This window comes from Schistosoma haematobium, chromosome 5 (assembly GCF_000699445.3).
Source record: "Schistosoma haematobium chromosome 5, whole genome shotgun sequence".
Taxonomy (NCBI): Eukaryota; Metazoa; Platyhelminthes; class Trematoda; order Strigeidida; family Schistosomatidae; genus Schistosoma; species Schistosoma haematobium.
In genome coordinates, this window is record NC_067200.1 from 13,045,883 (window position 1) to 13,062,420 (window position 16,538).

The 16,538-nt window shown below is 36.3% G+C and overlaps 1 protein-coding gene across 3 annotated transcripts; it reads left to right on the forward strand.

Annotated features, from left to right (window-relative positions):
* Window positions 1-518: 518 nt before the first annotated feature.
* MS3_00009183 (uncharacterized protein) lies at window positions 519-13,449 on the forward strand (the record flags this gene model as incomplete). 3 transcript variants are annotated; one of them, XM_051217516.1, is made up of 6 exons in its annotated part: window positions 519-1,090; window positions 5,519-5,872; window positions 6,637-6,768; window positions 8,437-8,658; window positions 12,073-12,210; window positions 12,929-13,449. In XM_051217516.1, the coding sequence occupies 2 exons, from the start codon at window positions 647-649 to the stop codon at window positions 5,729-5,731; spliced, it is 657 nt and encodes a 218-aa protein (XP_051064934.1). In that variant the 3' UTR covers window positions 5,732-5,872; window positions 6,637-6,768; window positions 8,437-8,658; window positions 12,073-12,210; window positions 12,929-13,449. The 3 variants fall into 3 exon arrangements, with proteins under 3 accessions (XP_051064934.1, XP_035587577.1, XP_051064935.1); XM_035733255.2 differs by having other exon boundaries at window positions 647-1,090; window positions 5,519-5,578; XM_051217517.1 differs by lacking the exon at window positions 519-1,090 and having other exon boundaries at window positions 5,336-6,768.
* Between the last annotated feature and the right edge of the window lie 3,089 nt (window positions 13,450-16,538).

The following is a 16,538-nucleotide window of genomic DNA, read 5'->3' on the forward strand; positions in this document are numbered from 1 at the left end:
GTATCAAACATATTTAGACTCCTCTGCTAATATCTACTCACTAGATTACTGGGAAATTACATTTATATTAGCTAAAGGTGTTCATACTTATGTGTATACTAGGTTTATGGAGATTGTTGAATTTTATAGTTGATATCACAGAATGAACTTGGGTAGTTAACCATTGGAAATCGGACACGAATTCTCACTAGAATCTCAGAAACATTTTCAGTACGTTACCACTGGGTGTCACCCAAGTTGCTCTAATGTTTAAACGTTCATCAGAAGACCTGAAAGTTGTCTTTTCAATCTCCGGTGAGGTTATGAATAGTCATTATTGAGCAGCCCCTTACCAGGACAAAACAACTTGTCACTGTGTTCTTTCGTTATATATATATATATATATATATATATATATATATATATATATATATATATATATATATATATATATATATATAGTAACACGATTTAATTGGTTGTTCGCGGTTGCTAATGCTGTTCAATGACCTGAAATTTAGCGTTTATCATATTAAACTTTCTTTTTAAAAAAAATTGTTATTTGTTTGAATCATTTAGTTATTCATTTTTGCTAATGCAATACACTTCTCTGTTTGATAACAATTATCATTGCTAGCATTCCTTTAAGAACACTTAGAATTAAACAATGAATGATATTTTAAAATCTAATGAAATTATTAATAATAATGAATTGGATATCCTTATTGATGATATAAATGATGATGAAGAACTATCTTCATTAATACAATGTTTTCCTAAAGAAACTAAACAATTTATATTGAAACTTAGAAATTCACATCTTGATAAATCTAATAATGGTCAATTAAAACAGAATAGTATAAAGCAAACACATCGATGTTTAACAAATTTTGATGTTGAAGCACCATTTAGTACATCAACAACATATAGAAATACATTTTGTCATCAAACTAATAATAATGTTAATGAACAAAATGAAACATCTAAATTTCCAATAGGTCAACCAATTTTACGATTTGGTGAAATGCCTGTTTTCACTGATTCGATTTTATATCCCGGTCAGAATCGTCGATTACAAAGTACAACACATGAAACATTTGTTGAAAAGCCAGTATGTTTCTTTTCTTTTCTTTTTTTTCATCGATTGTATCACTTCATGATGTTCATTGTGGATGCTTCAATAATGTGTATTCAATATCCCGTATATGTAGTAAAGTTGTATTTCTTTCACATTTTCACAGCATTTTCATAAATTTAATACGATGTGTTTAATTAATTGAGGGGTATAAACCTGATTTCATAGATTTAAACTTTTGTAAAAGTGAATACTGTCTCATGATTACTAAAATATTCAGTAGTTAAATTATTAAGATCGATACATATCACATCCGGGCATCAAAATAGTATACGTAGTAACAGTACTAGTGTTAGTAGTAACTGATATGACTGGAGATGAAAATATGGGTTTGGGGAATGGAACGAAATCGTGTAACTAATTTACGAGATTTCAAAATCTAAAGGAATACAAATAGTAAGTGTGCCTGTGAATGATCTTGTCCCTGTCACCCAAAATCTCTGATTAATGTCTACAATCCTCAATTTATTTAAAAATTTCTAATCAAAGCTTCATAAAACTACTTTTCTCTAGTTATAGTTAGTTTGAAAGTTTAACTAATTACATATGAGTTAATAAATAAGCCGTGATTCTGTTCATGTTTATAAGTAAAACAAAAGAGCTTCAATTGACTCATGATCTCAACTATTGAAATTACTACCAATCTCTATAAAACCCCTTCTGATACAAATTACGAAAATTTTACAGAACACACATAAATACTGAATTTAGAAATAAATTTAAGTAGTATCATTATTACGAGATAAATTGTTTACGCAGTTCAATAATTAATTTTGTTTCTTTATCAAGGCTTTTCACAATAGAATACTGAAGGTATATTTTTTGGCCCCCGAATGCCCTGGTATGGTCGAGAGTGGGGTGGGCTCGCCTCCCTCTCGAAATGCTCTCACACAGACACGCGTATACAGCCTCTGCCAGGGAAGTCCTACTCACTGCCTTCTCGTGACGGGGGTGTTGTTTACGAAAATGAGAGGACGAAAAGCGAATGTCCGAAGCTTTAACCGGATCTCAAACAAATGGTGCATTTGGGCTCCAGTATCCTGCGGGAACAAATGGCGTATGAACCAATCGTTGGTCACCGGCTACCATGGGATTGCATCTCCTTACGATGCTCCACTGCCTTGTGGGTCGGACCTGTAGGTCAAAGGCTCGGGGTGTGGCCCCCTAAGATAACCACCTGCTTCGGTCTGGGCACCCGGGCAGTATCACAGCCCTCACACAAATCGAATGATTTATGTGGCGCATATCTACTTGGTGCTTCCTTGTACCAATGGTTATGTGTTTAACTAATAAATAATAATAATTTTTTCGGCAAAATGACACTATTATGTCGCGAATTTCATTATAATTCTATATTTTTTATTCACTTACAAACATTCTTATTCTTTTCTTTACAAAATATCCAAGCTTACCAATTTAGGATGTTAAATGTGATGTAATAAATAAAAGTGTATAATTTTGCATGATTATAGTGAAATAGTAATGGAGTTCGATGACGTTTTGCATTTTTTCTAGTGATTATTTGTTCTTTTACTGTAATCTATTGAATGGATCATAGTTTGAATAAAAGAAACGAATAATTATTTAAATGTTTATGTTGTATAGTGAAAATTATACTCTTCTATACAGTACTTAGTTAACAGTTTATTGAAAATATAGTGGATTGGTTGAAGTTAGACATTAACACCGTTTGATGCCGGTTCAGTGGTCTGGAGGTTAAGTGTTCGCGCGAGACTGATAGGTCCTGAGTTCGAACCTCGCGGTTCGGGGTCGTGGATGCGCGCTTCTGAGAAGTCAGACAATAGTGCGAGACGTCCATCCAGTGCTTCCAGATTTTCCATGGTGGTTTAGCTTCAATTAACTTATGAATTCAACCATAAAATAGAAAAATGCCTGAAAAAATTTCATATTACACTTTTATTGAAGATTAACACAGAGAGAGAATGACCTCACATAGACGTTGAGATTTGATACTAATCATAAACAAGACAGTCACGTGTTTTTCAAGCTAGAGAATTATAAACTATCTAGTTTTATAATGATTGCTCATTCAAATAATTACTAGCATCAAAATGGATTTCTTGAAAGCATAATGAAAAGTTGTGGAATCAACTAGTTGATGTTGAAGTAGTGATGATACGTTTATGTTATGGGGTGGGAATTATCTTTCTAATTGCTAAAAATAAAAATCCTGGATTGTTTTTAAGGTTTTGTGGTTCTCTGATCTATAAATCTCCTTCACAATCTTAAAATACTATTCGAGTTAGATGATAAAAAACATGAGAGTAACAGGCTTCCCATTCGAAAATGGGAGAATTTCATTAAGAAAGTAGGTTTCCACAAAAACATGGTTTTATTTTTACTATAGATGTTTACACTATCTATTCTGTTGACTAAACAAAAATTGGATTAACCCATCCAACAAATTAGAAAGCACAAAACACTTCTAAAATCTTCCGCTCGAGCTAAAAATCTATGTCATCTCATCATATTCATTGTTACATTTTAATTTAACAGCTAATTATATATATTGGTTACTACGGAATCTAAGATTACTTGATTCATTTTACTTTGGGTTTGTGGATCATCACCAAATTAAAATGAACCAAGATTATATTTTTCTTCTGATTTTGACACATGTATTAGCTGATATTGTGGTGCGTGCTACTTATATTGATATAAGTAGTATATTGTGCGAGTCAGGAATGTAATGTCTGGCAGCAGAAGATGAGGGAAGATCAAGATAGCAAGAGCCTGAATAGAATGCAGTTTGTATGAAAATGTAAGAATAATGAAGTCTGAGGCATTTTGAGACAACTGGTGGACATTTTGCAAATTAACGATTTAATATATAGTTCTCAGATTTTACTGAGATGCTCTGTAATGTCGTGTAAAGTGCATTCGGTTGTTCTCACCCGCGTCCTGTTCACTGCAACATCAGTTCACAAAAAAAAGACTGACTTCGTGTCAAATGGATTACACAATAAAATAATACATGGATATAACGATAATAGTTTTGTTTATTTTCCCAAATTCGTATTGTTGCAATTAACTGTCGATTTCTAATCAAGAGTATTGTTTTTCTCGGTGAATTTTAGATACGTTCAAACACTCATCTACTCAAATACTCGGTGTATTTTTTAAGAATATGTTTTTCAATTACATCAGATGACAATGTTTTCCATTTGCGTGAAATGTTAAAATCGTTCTTCGTTTGAATCATTTTTAATGAATTTTGAAACAATTATAATGAATGTAAATCACTACAAAATAGTTTTTATATTTAACAAATATGTTATCCATTGTGACGACTCATTACTTATTTATTTGGACACAGAAATATTGGTACAAAGAGGCACCAGATACATATGCGCCACACAAGTCACTAGATTTATGTGTGGACTGTGATACTGCCCGGGTGCTCAGACCAAAGCAGGTGGTTTTCTTAGGATGCCACACTCGCGCCTTCGACTTAGAGGTCTGATCTACAGGGCAGTGAAGCAATGTAAAGAGATGCAATCCCATGGTAGCCGGTGACCAAGAACAGGTTCATACGCCATTTGTTCCTTCAGGATCCTGGAGCTCATGTGCACCATTGGTTTGGAATCAGGGTTTTCCAACTCCCCTAAGAGGACTCACCGTGTGCTCCGGACATTCGCTTTTTGTCTTCTCAATTTCGTAAACAACAGCCATACCGAGCGAATGTAGTGGTTAGAACTTCCCTGACAGTGACTGTATATGCGTGGCCATATGAGAGCGTTTCAAGAGGGAGAGCTGACTTTTCCCGCCCTCGGTCGTACCATGGCATTTGGGGGTTCAACTGACTAATGGAATGTTTAGAATATGATAAACGGTTTTCGTAGAACAGAATGACTGTAAATTTGCTTCTATCTACTAGAGAATTAAATCTACCATTAATATTAAAAATCCCCAGTTTGAAAATTAGAAGACATCAATGAAAAATATTGTCTTCAGTTAAATCTTTATCCGACGTTTATACACATATATGTGCGTAGTAACACACATTGAAGCTCTTCTTATGCACATTTCTGCTTGGTGACATATCTTCCTGAATAATTGATATGTCATAGAAATGTACTTTTTGTTAGATTCTTCCTTAAGAAACAAAATTCTGGTGTGCAGTAGCAATCTAGATTAAATCTTTCTTATTTACTAATATACTAATGTGCAATAATGAAAATGCCGTCTGTAAAACTACGGAATAAGTTTTCCTTCTTGATAGACCTATTTTCTAATATTCCCAAATAAAGTCAACTTCTATTTGACATATTGATGAACCTACAGTTATTCTATCAATTCATCTTGAATATTGTTGAACACTACATCTTAAATGTGATTTTTTGGGTCTGTCCTCAAGCACTCCAATTTTTATTTGTTTTTCAGATGTCTTTTCTTAGATATCAATCCGATCACTTGATTAGCTATTTATTGATTAATCTCAAGGTATTTTCGATTCTTATCCTTATTTGTCACAAGAATTTTTGGAATTTCGTTTTAACAGACAATATTAATCTTGATAAAGATCCTACTGAAAATAATGTTTCCTTATGTGTTTCGTTTTATTACTTAAATTCAAAATATTTGCTCCTCAAATAATGTGGTGTGATGTGTGCTACTGAAGATGAAAGATATAAATAGTATTCCTCATCCGTCGAAAGTGAAACGCCTGGAAGCAGAGGGTTAAGAAGACCGAAGAGAAGAGAGCGAGAACAGAGAGTGATTGATGTGGAACCGAAGGTACAATCAAATCTGTGACAGTTGATTGACATTTTGCAAACGAATTATTTACTGTATGGTTCTCAGATTTTACAAAGATATTCTGTAATGTGTTAAAATGCGTAGTCAGTTTCCCTTATATATGTTCTCGTTCACTAATGTGAGGACGGCCCACGGGTGAACTCGAAGAAGCTCAGAAAAAACCTGAGACATTCCATCCAATCATCTTTTGGATGAACATCCCAGAATAGCGACATGTATCTTCCCTATCGGACAAATGCTAAAAGCCATTGTTTGCGGATTGGATGACTATAATGATGATTTCATTTTTACTAAAACCTATAAATACTTGGGAGTTTTGTACCACATTTGACACTGTTGGAATAACATTCCTCCTCACTCGTCTTCTGTCTTGTCATTTTACGACCTGGCGGGTTCTAGAGTTCGAGTGCTCGCGTAATACGCGGTATATCAAGAATCTAAGCTCTAGATATAACAACTACACTAGAACTTGAGTTACATTTTAATCAGCTAATAAATAATGGTCAAAAATTAGTCAGAAATCTGTTCATTTGTACTCATCATGACCATATAAATAACCATGCTAAATACAAACTTCACTTCCTAGCCGATTCCATAAAATAATTTTCCACAATTACTTGACTGCTAGCATAGTGCCAATAATTTCGGTAAAAAATTAAATGATCCATCCAGTGTATAATCACGCCATCTCTTTTTTATGGTAGTCATAGTTTACTTCTACATTCAACGATTGTCTTTTTCAGATAACTTACACAGAACCTGCAAAACCGGTACCAACAAATCTTCGTGTTGAAGGTGAACGAGATTTTTTAACTACAAATAAAAGTGTTTACACAGTCAAACCGATAACAGGATGTCCTGTACGTAGACTAAAGGTAAATAGTTATTGAATAGTGTTTTATTGTAATAGCACTCAAAGTGTATTAAAATCGTTTCAAATATAAAAATGTGGTACTTGTTTTGCCAATCCTCCTTGTCCATCCATGATGCTACTCAGACAAATGAAACTCTCCACCTCTTCCAGAGTCTCTCCATCAAGTGAGATGGGTTGGTGTTCGCCGTGTTGAATTTGAGGATCTTGGTTTTCCCTTTGTGTATGTTGAAGCCTATTGATCCAGAGGCTGTTGCTACACTGTTTGTCTTGACCTGCATTTTTTGGTGTGTATGGGCTAGAAGAGCTAGGTCATCTTCAAAGTTCAAATCTTCTAGTTGATTCCGAGCTGTTCATTCTATTTTTGTAGTGGGTAATAAACAACTCTATATTTTGTGTCTATTAGTTGATTAATTGAGGTTTTTGGGTGAAAATGTTTCTTCGTAGTTGTAAGTTGGTGAGAACATTTTGGAATTTATCCTCTGTCAATATTGGATAAAATTCAACCAGTTTTCCATAGTTTAAGCATTTAATATAACTATTATCACCTTGTAGATTTATTGGTACTATCTGAAAGAACAGCGTTTGTTGCGCTCTTTAATAACATAAATTTAAACATTTAGTTCAAAACAATTGTCTTCTGGGAATTACCTATTTCTTATCACATTCCAGATGTGATGATTTCCTTCCATAATATCATGAAATGAGTGTAGGAAAACTAGTCAAATTGACTAGACAGCAGGGTTAGCTTGGTGTTTAAGATCTTTTCAACAGGGTTCATATGTAAAATCATCTCAAAAATTTCTATTTAGTTCATGCGGTCTATCATCTGAATACAAAGAATATCATACTATATTAAAATAATTTCAAATTACCTCAATTCTTTCATACATACGTTTATAAATAATGTAAATGGTTGAACAGAATTGGGTGGTAAGGATTAACTTTCCTGCTCCTACTTTAGGCTATTTGTTTATTATTTGTTCCAGAGGTTTGGTCTTTTTCTATTGAAGTCACTATCCATTTGTGGTGGTTGTTTGAATCTTCTCATTGATGTTTAGGACTCTAATTAACTAGTCTCTTTCGGCATATGTGCATCCTGTGGATTGTCTCGATATTGTCTCAACTCAGAAGCATTATAAGCAGGGATGGATAGCTCCTAATATTGGAATTCAGGAAGCCCGATTTGTCCTATTTAGGACTTGTCAACTTTATGTACCTGGATCTCGTAGTTGGTGTTTAATACGAGATTCGAACCCAATACCGTTCTCCTCAAACACTATCTCCTTATCCACATGGCATCTGCGTTTAAAATGAAAGGTACTGGGTTCGAGTCCCGGAGTGAACATCAACTCAGATGTAGGTACATCCAGCTAATGAGTCCCAACTAGAACGAGACGCACACCCTGGATTCCACTGTTAGCCACCATCCTTTTCTGCTTATATAAAGAAATCATTTTAATTTAAATTTATTTATAATATAGAGGATCGACTGTCAGTTAGTTTTTGAATAAGTTGAGTGTAAAACGAAAACCATAATATTTAGTTCTAAGAATTTATCTGTTCAACTGTAAATTTACACAACCAAGTACATACTTAACTTGTTTAACAATATCACCGGATAGTCTCAATCTTCCATTATGGCAAATAACTTTTTTTCCCAATATTTAAGATGCCAAGTACTCCAAAACCACGTGTTAGCGAACCATTTTCTGGTGAAACTCAATTTCGTGCAGATTTTCCCCCAGAACGTGCATGGAATAGTGTTGATCCAATGAGCTCAATTGTACCACAACCATGTCAACCGCCAAAAGCACAAATCCAATTGCGCGACACAAACGAGATATCTTTTCACACAGAACAGCGTGATCAATTTCAAGGTCATGATGCTAAGGTTAGCCAGTCCACTTACGTTTCCAAATATTACGTTTATCTTCTAAATTGAAGATAACTTGTTGAAATTACTGTATTCAAGTGGATTTGTTTTATGGATTACATTTATTTAAAATTTTTAGATTGACCATTGACAATTTAATGAACATGTCAACTTGCAAAAGATATATCACATTCTTCATCTTATTAAAACTATTTTATTAACTTGTGTAAAAACTCTTACCATACATTTAGATGTTGATCTAGCGCTCTGATTTGAAACGATGGACGAGACCATAATTTATGGACAAACCAATCAGATACAAGATAACAGGTATTGGATGTTCATCCATTCACTTGGCTAAATAGAGTTTTGGCATTTACGTTGATGTCACTTCTTGATGAAAACCTTTGATCTAATTCCTAATCCTAACCATCAACCGTAAATCATAATCTTTATCCTTCACACAGGTTTATAACCGTCATTTAACTCTAGTAAGTAGGTGGATATTCTGAATGTCACTTTAGAGTCGCTCAAAGTTCGTCCATAAGTTATAATCTCACCGCGAATTCGACTAATTTATAGTGTACATTCATCAATGTCCATTAAAATTAAACCGCTATCTATCTTATACTCTCGAAGAGTTACAGTTTCTAATCTTTTTGAATAATTATTAATGCAATTAGATTTTTACTATTCTCATAATGTAATTTAGATTTCATTAATGCAGATCAAATAAACACATTATAATTACTTCTACTGACTGGGGTCGAACATTTTGTCGAGTAGCTTGTATCCATGATCTGATACCAAAAAGGACATGTATTGCAGTTGTTCTTATATTGTAATACTCATCAATATGGTCAACGCTCTGCCATTTCAAAACAAAAATAATTTACGTGCTACTCATGTAGACACATCGATTACTCCTCACCGGTACTTACCCATATCAGAGGGGTTAGTATTGTAGAAAGTGATCTCCTATAGTCTAAATTCTAAACTAATCCCCGGACTATAAGTACAGAGTCTTAGCTTAGCCAAAGTCAGAACAAGTGAGCTATTTTGCTCAATAAACTTTATATGTTTGTAAAACGTAGATTAACACCTGGTGTTGTTTGCTCGTATCTTCCAATTGTTGTTTAGGACTGCAGTTGATCAGTCTCTTGTTGGTACATGTGCATCCTGTTCGGATGGCCCCGATATTGCCTTAAGTCAAAAGCGTTATAAGCAAAAATGGATAGTGGCTAGCAGTGGAATCCAGGGCGCGCGTTTCATCCTAAACAACAATGGAAAGATACAAACAAACAACATCAAATGAACTTGAACTTCACCCCATTGCACAAGCAGTTGGCTATTAGGACTCAGTAGCTAAATGGATAACGCGATAGTGTTTGAAGCGAACGGTACTGGGTTCGATTCCCGAAGTAAACATCAACTCTGTGATGAAGGTACATCCAGCTGACGAGTTACGAATAGGACAAAACGCGCGTCCTGGATTCTATTGCTAACCACTATCCATCTTTGCTCATGTAGATTACGACCGTTAGTAAGTAAAAGACAATTAGTAAAGTCGATCAAACAGGAAAAAAGATAGATATATATAACATATCGAACGGTAACTCGAGGATAGGTAAAATGAGTAAATAAACAAGGCATAGTCATACATGGTCAAAGAGTCAATGTGTTGGTGAACGTTTAATACTGTAATTGTTGGGTTCGTTTTTCGATCATTATCCCATCCCATTGTCTCTTAATCTCAACAATTACTTTATCAAGTGATGAAAGGAAACTTTTGGAGTGGGTTTAATAGTATATTTTTCAACATTTGATTTATGGCATCCAATTAGCGTTATGGAAAGGTATTGTTATCAATGGATACTTCAAAAGATGTCATATAGGATTTTCAATAAATGTCATCATCATTGTTACCCAATCAATTGATAGAATTAAGAATAAATCTTAGATGTTATTTGACCTTCTAAATACTTAGTTTACATTACAACCAATGAAGCACCAGATCGTTGTTTCATTTTAGTATGGAACTCTTTAACAGTGCCCATTCATAACCTTAAGGAAGAGTGGTGGTCAGTCGATGATGTTAACTACAAAACTTAGTAATCTCTGCAAACCTCCATACTAGAAAATGGTATCTTATCTTCGATTATTTTCTTGGGATTGACTAGTGATATGAAACAAAAAATACTCACTTCAAACTAATATTCATGAATCAAAATTATCTCTAAACACTATAGAACTGATGTAACGTATTCGTGAAAATATTTTTTCTCTCGCTCTGCGGTTTAACTACGCTAATGTAATAATTTGATAATAAGGCTGGTCTAGTTAGTCAAGTTTATAATACCACTAGATTGGAAAATCGAACGGTGCACAATAATGAGATTAGATTATGTTATATCAGATATATGATTTATGACTAAGAATAGAGAAGAAAAGTAACGCTAGACTACTTTATTCCACACAGTTACAAGTAGTTACTCTCAGTGAGTCCGGAGTAGAAATCAGTAAGGGGAAAGAAAGTTGTGTGCCTGTTTGTCCACAATCAATGACCAATCACACCTACCTCCATTACCACAAATAAGGAACATTCTCCATTTATTTAGTTGAGTTACATTAGCTGAATGTTCCACAAAAACATCAGTTATCTTGGAAATAGTTTATTTCATAGATGGAAATTATCTAGAAAACTGATGGAAGTTACCAAGGGTTAGTGGAAATATGTTTGTCTTAGTATGAAACTCTTCAACATATCACGTGCATAATTCCACATGAAATAACACTTATTACCTTCAGAGATTGCTGTAATCATAATATCGTGAAAGTGATGAGCCATAATCAAATGTCACATACTTTCCAACTTTAGCTATTCAGAGCTATCAGTATCTAGATTCAAAATGAAAATAACTCTTCAAACAAAATTAATAATCGTCTCCTCACTACTGAAATTTTTTGAGCTGATTTTCTTATATCCTAGTGAACTGCTTTGATCTGTGTATGGTCAATTGTGTCAGATGTTAGGATGTTACTTATCTATGTTATGTATACTGTCCTCTCTAGATTATTCATGTATATTACTTAATAACTAATATCAGTGGAATGAAGGATGTATGTTTTGAACTACCTAGACTATGGTAAGAAATTATTTTACCAAATGAAAGGTACATAATTTAGCTCAGTAGCCTAATAATAGGTTATATGGCGTTAAAAGTTAGTTTTGATCTCTCTTATTCCAAGCCCCTACCACATAGCCTATATCAGACACATGTAAAGGGATACAAAATTTTGTGATAATTACAAGTTAAAATTATCAAGATAACCAAATCAATTATTCAGTCAAAATAGGTCAATAAAGAACTCAAATCCGTAATTAGTATTTTTTCTTTATCGGACTCATTTCTTTTTCTTTTATAACAACAGACTAATCCAAAACCGAAATCATTCAAACATGAACCATCGGTTTATACCAAACCAGCTATTAAACTTGATTGTAATTCAGTGACGAAATTGGATTTCCAACCATATACAACTGAACAAATACTTAGTGTGAACGCAAAGGTAAACATCAATATTTCTTTCAGGTTCTTATATTTATTTGGACTTTCGTTTTATTTCCCCCACATTTCTGTAAATGATTCCTAACGTTCTCTTTTTTAGTGTAATGGGTTTGTGTAGAATATTGGACTTTCATAATTCATACCACAGACTGTAGTTAGACAATTATTAGAAATTCAGAGTCACTAGACGGCTGTTTCGTCCCAGTATTAGAGTCCTCAGCAGCGCGAATCCACAGCCCTGCAACCATGAGTGGAACCCAGGATTTTGGGTTTCGCGTGTGCCGAGATCCGATGATGTACAAGTTCGACCTCAGTAAATCCAGGAGGTATGTAACACTGAACCCTGGATTAAGCAATCGCGCGCAAGGTTTCAATTCCTGGGTTCTACTCTTGGTTGTGGCGTCATGGATGTAAACTTCTGAGATGTCTCGTGCTTGGACGTAATAGGCCTCTGGTCCTTCCTAATATCCAATAACTGGCTAACTTGGATTGCATTATGATCCCAATAAAACCAATACATTTACTCTTCGATGATCACTTTTCATAAGCTAGCATCCATTGTTTTACGATTAATATGAGTAATATCGATCCACGTCATAAATAATTAGTCCATTCTAGCTATGTTTTGCTTCCAGATGCATCACTTTATTTTTAAATTAATTTCGACAGATTACAAGGATTGTTTGCTAATTTTGTGTCACTTGTTCTTATTGTTTTAGTCTACCTTCGGTCGAAAAATAATGAATAATGATGACAATGGTGTACAACAATCTGAAAAAATGAAACCTGAGGAATTAAAACTACTGAAAAACTATTTAAAAGGTTTAAAATCAGCGAAAAATCAACAATTACCTAAAATGTAGAATAATTAATTTCTTATCGAAAACAAAGCTATATCTGATGCTAATTAGTTGACTTGGTAATTTTCTCTACCTATCTCTTGCTGCTTAGTTAGCAGATTCATCAAGATCCTATGTTGGCAAATTATATCGAAATATGAGTATATTTGAAGTAACATATATATTTGGGGAGAGTATCGTTTTCCTCAAACAGAGATCATTTTTGAGCAGTATTTTCCAGAAGATAAAAAAATAAGGAGGAATAAAGGAAGGGTAACATTTCATATGTGATACTCTATGAAGAATAAGTTCGAGAACATTTGAGTCACCAGTAAAAATTACAGTTTTCCACCCACTTCATCTCTATTCAATTTTAGGTACAGCAATGTCTGAAGAGTGTAGTCCGGATAAGCACCATTATCGAGATACAAACCTAGACATTTAATTTGTTAGCTAACTATCGTCGAGCAAAGTCAGCCTGTAGCTCTTCTAGGGTTAATGTCGGTCGCAAGCTCGATTGAAAGAGTAGGGTTGAGCATGAGGTCAGCAACCCCATCCCATAGAAAACGATTGTGCTGAAAAACGCTGACCAGAAAAATAATTTTAACTCTGCCATGGGAGCCGATGTATTTTCAATCAGGAGAACTATGACGCCTCATGGTGAAAGCGGAGATTCTTCGAGAGTTGCAACGACGATGCCTCTTCTAACAACCAGAGCAGCAACGAATATGTGTACATGGAATGTCCAGATAATGTGGAGACTGGGATGACCAAATAAATAGCTGGGTAAATGAGGAGATATAACTTGGCCATGTTCGAAATAAGTGGAACCCAAGAGATTATATTAGGGATAAATGCTGTTGTACCCTTTTAATCAAGAAGAATAATGCTCTACACACCAAGGAGGTTGCTCTGGTTGTTACAGGAGAAGTGAAGACATTTCACTGATTAGAAGCTGTTATATTGAATATTAATAATTTCACTGTGTTTTTGGATGTATTTGTTTTACTTAACTTCCGAACTTGTTTGTTTATATCTATGCCTTCGGGTATTTTGGTCTCTCTTTATCTTTGGTATGGTACTCGAGAGCTGCCCCCAAATACCCCGGTACGGCTGAGAGTAGGGAGAGTCCGCTCTCCCTCTTGAAATACTCTCACACGGCCACGCGTATACAGCCTCTGCCAGGGAAGTCCTACTCACTGCCTTCTCGTGACGGGAGTGTTGTTTACGAAAATGAGAGGACGAAAAGCGAATGTCCGAAGCTTTAACCGGATCTCAAACAAATGGTGCATTTGGGCTCCAGTATCCTGCGGGAACAAATGGCGTATGAACCAATCGTTGGTCACCGGCTACCATGGGACTGCATCTCCGTACGATGCTCCACTGCCTTGTGAGTCGGACTTTTAGGTCAAAGGCTCTGGGTGTGGCCCTCTAAAATAACCACCTGCTTCGGTCTGGGCACCCGAGCAGTATCACAGCCCATACAAAAATATGATGAACTGCCTATAATTATGGAAACTACTTTACTTGCTTCAACTAACAATCAAATGATTATTATTATTATTTACCACATTATTCACCCTCATTTATACTTATACAGCGGCTCGTCTTTGGTGGAAATTCGACTGTATCTGAACGTTCTCGAGTCACTGTCCGGTTGAAAATTGTATGTTACCACTGAATATGAGTGTCGCACTAAGCGCTAGAGCTGAGGCAGCACTAATCGATTGGATCCCCATTAACAGTCGGTTATGTGCTGTTAGATTAGAGAGTTCCATCAAAGTTAGAAGAAATCGGCGTGAGAAACGATTTCTTTCCGTCATCTCCGCCTATGCCCCGACAGATTGCAGCCCGGATGAATTCTATCACCAGTTAACTGTTCTTCTCCAGAAAGTGCGTTCGGCAGATATTGTAGTACTAAACGGAGACTTGAATGCTCAGGTCGGGCGTCTTAGACACAGCAGAGAGTCGTTTAGGTGGCCGTTGGGGACTTGTTGGTCGCAGGTCAGATAACGGGGACCGTCTACTGCAACTGTGCACAGACCACAACCTGTTTCTGGCTAGCACTAACTTTCGGCACAGTCATCGCCGATGTGCCACCTGGCGTCCTCCCTCTGCATCTCAAGCCTGGACTCAGATTGATCACATCGCGATCAGCTACCGCTGACGTGGTTGTGTACAAGACTGCCGCTCCTTTTGGAGTACCTATCTGGACTCTGACCATGCCTTGGTCTGCGCCAATCTTATCTTACTTCTCAGCGAACAACGGATTGATGTTAGCAAGCTGGTTGCAACTTCTGTTGCAAGTAAGTATCGAACCGAGCTAGCCTCTAGGCTAGCTACCATTCCACCAAAAATTATAGATGAGCATTGGTTGCAATCGCATGACGCCATCAAAATGGCGGGTACAGTCAGTTGTGGGTTCGCGAAACGTCCCGCTTATAAACACTGTGTTTCTTCTGGTTCCTTACAACTCATTGGAGCCCGTCGGTCTACTCCGGGTGACCGTGAGTTTGACCACAAACGAAGGTTGTTACGTAGCGAAATTGGGCAAAGCTTGCGTAAGGACCGAGAAGCCTGGTGGTCGGAGCGTGCTAATGAGTTGGAAGCAGCAACTGCATCTGGTAATTACCGGAAGCTCTTCCAACTCATCCGAGCCACTGGCAGCAAGAAGTCTGGTGTGAGCAAAACAATCTGCGAGGATGATGGGATGCCAATCACTAACATCCATCGACGTCTTGGACGATGGGCAGAATTTTTCGAAGGAAAGTTCAGCTGGCCTGCTGCTTCGGCAACATCGGTCAGACTGTCCTGCCCTCCATGGCCGGTGACGACTGATCCACCAAATGAGGCGGAAGTCCGCAAGGAACAAACCACCTGGCCCAGATGACTTACCTCCGGCTCTTTTTAAAGATGGTGGTGACTTTCTGACTAAGGAATTGACGACGTTGTTTACAAAGGTTTGGGAACTAGAGAGTGTACTAACGTCATGGAATGATTCGATAGTTGTACTATCTCTTAAAAGGGTTCACATCGTTCCTGTAACAACTTTCGGGGGATAAGTCTACTTCCAATTGCGTACAAGCTATTGGCTTCCGTCATACTTCGTAGGTTGTTCAAAACCCGAGAAAGATTGACTCGCGAGGAGCAGGCTGGGTTTCGTTCCGGTCGAGGATGTATTGATCATATCTTCACCCTCCGCCAAATGTTAGAACACCGCCATACTTATCAAAGGCCAACAATCGTAGTGTTTCTTGACATCAGGGCTGCCTTCGATTCGTTGGACAGGACTGTTCTCTGGGATTGTCTATTGAAGAAGGGTGTGCCTGAGAAGTTTATTAACATCCTAAAAGCTCTATATACAAACACATCAGGCAGAGTGAGGGTATACAACCACCTCTCTCCATTGTTCCATTCGAGCAGTGGAGTTAGGCAGGTTGCACAATCTCACCATTCCTCTTCAACTTTGCCATCGATGACATTCTGGAAA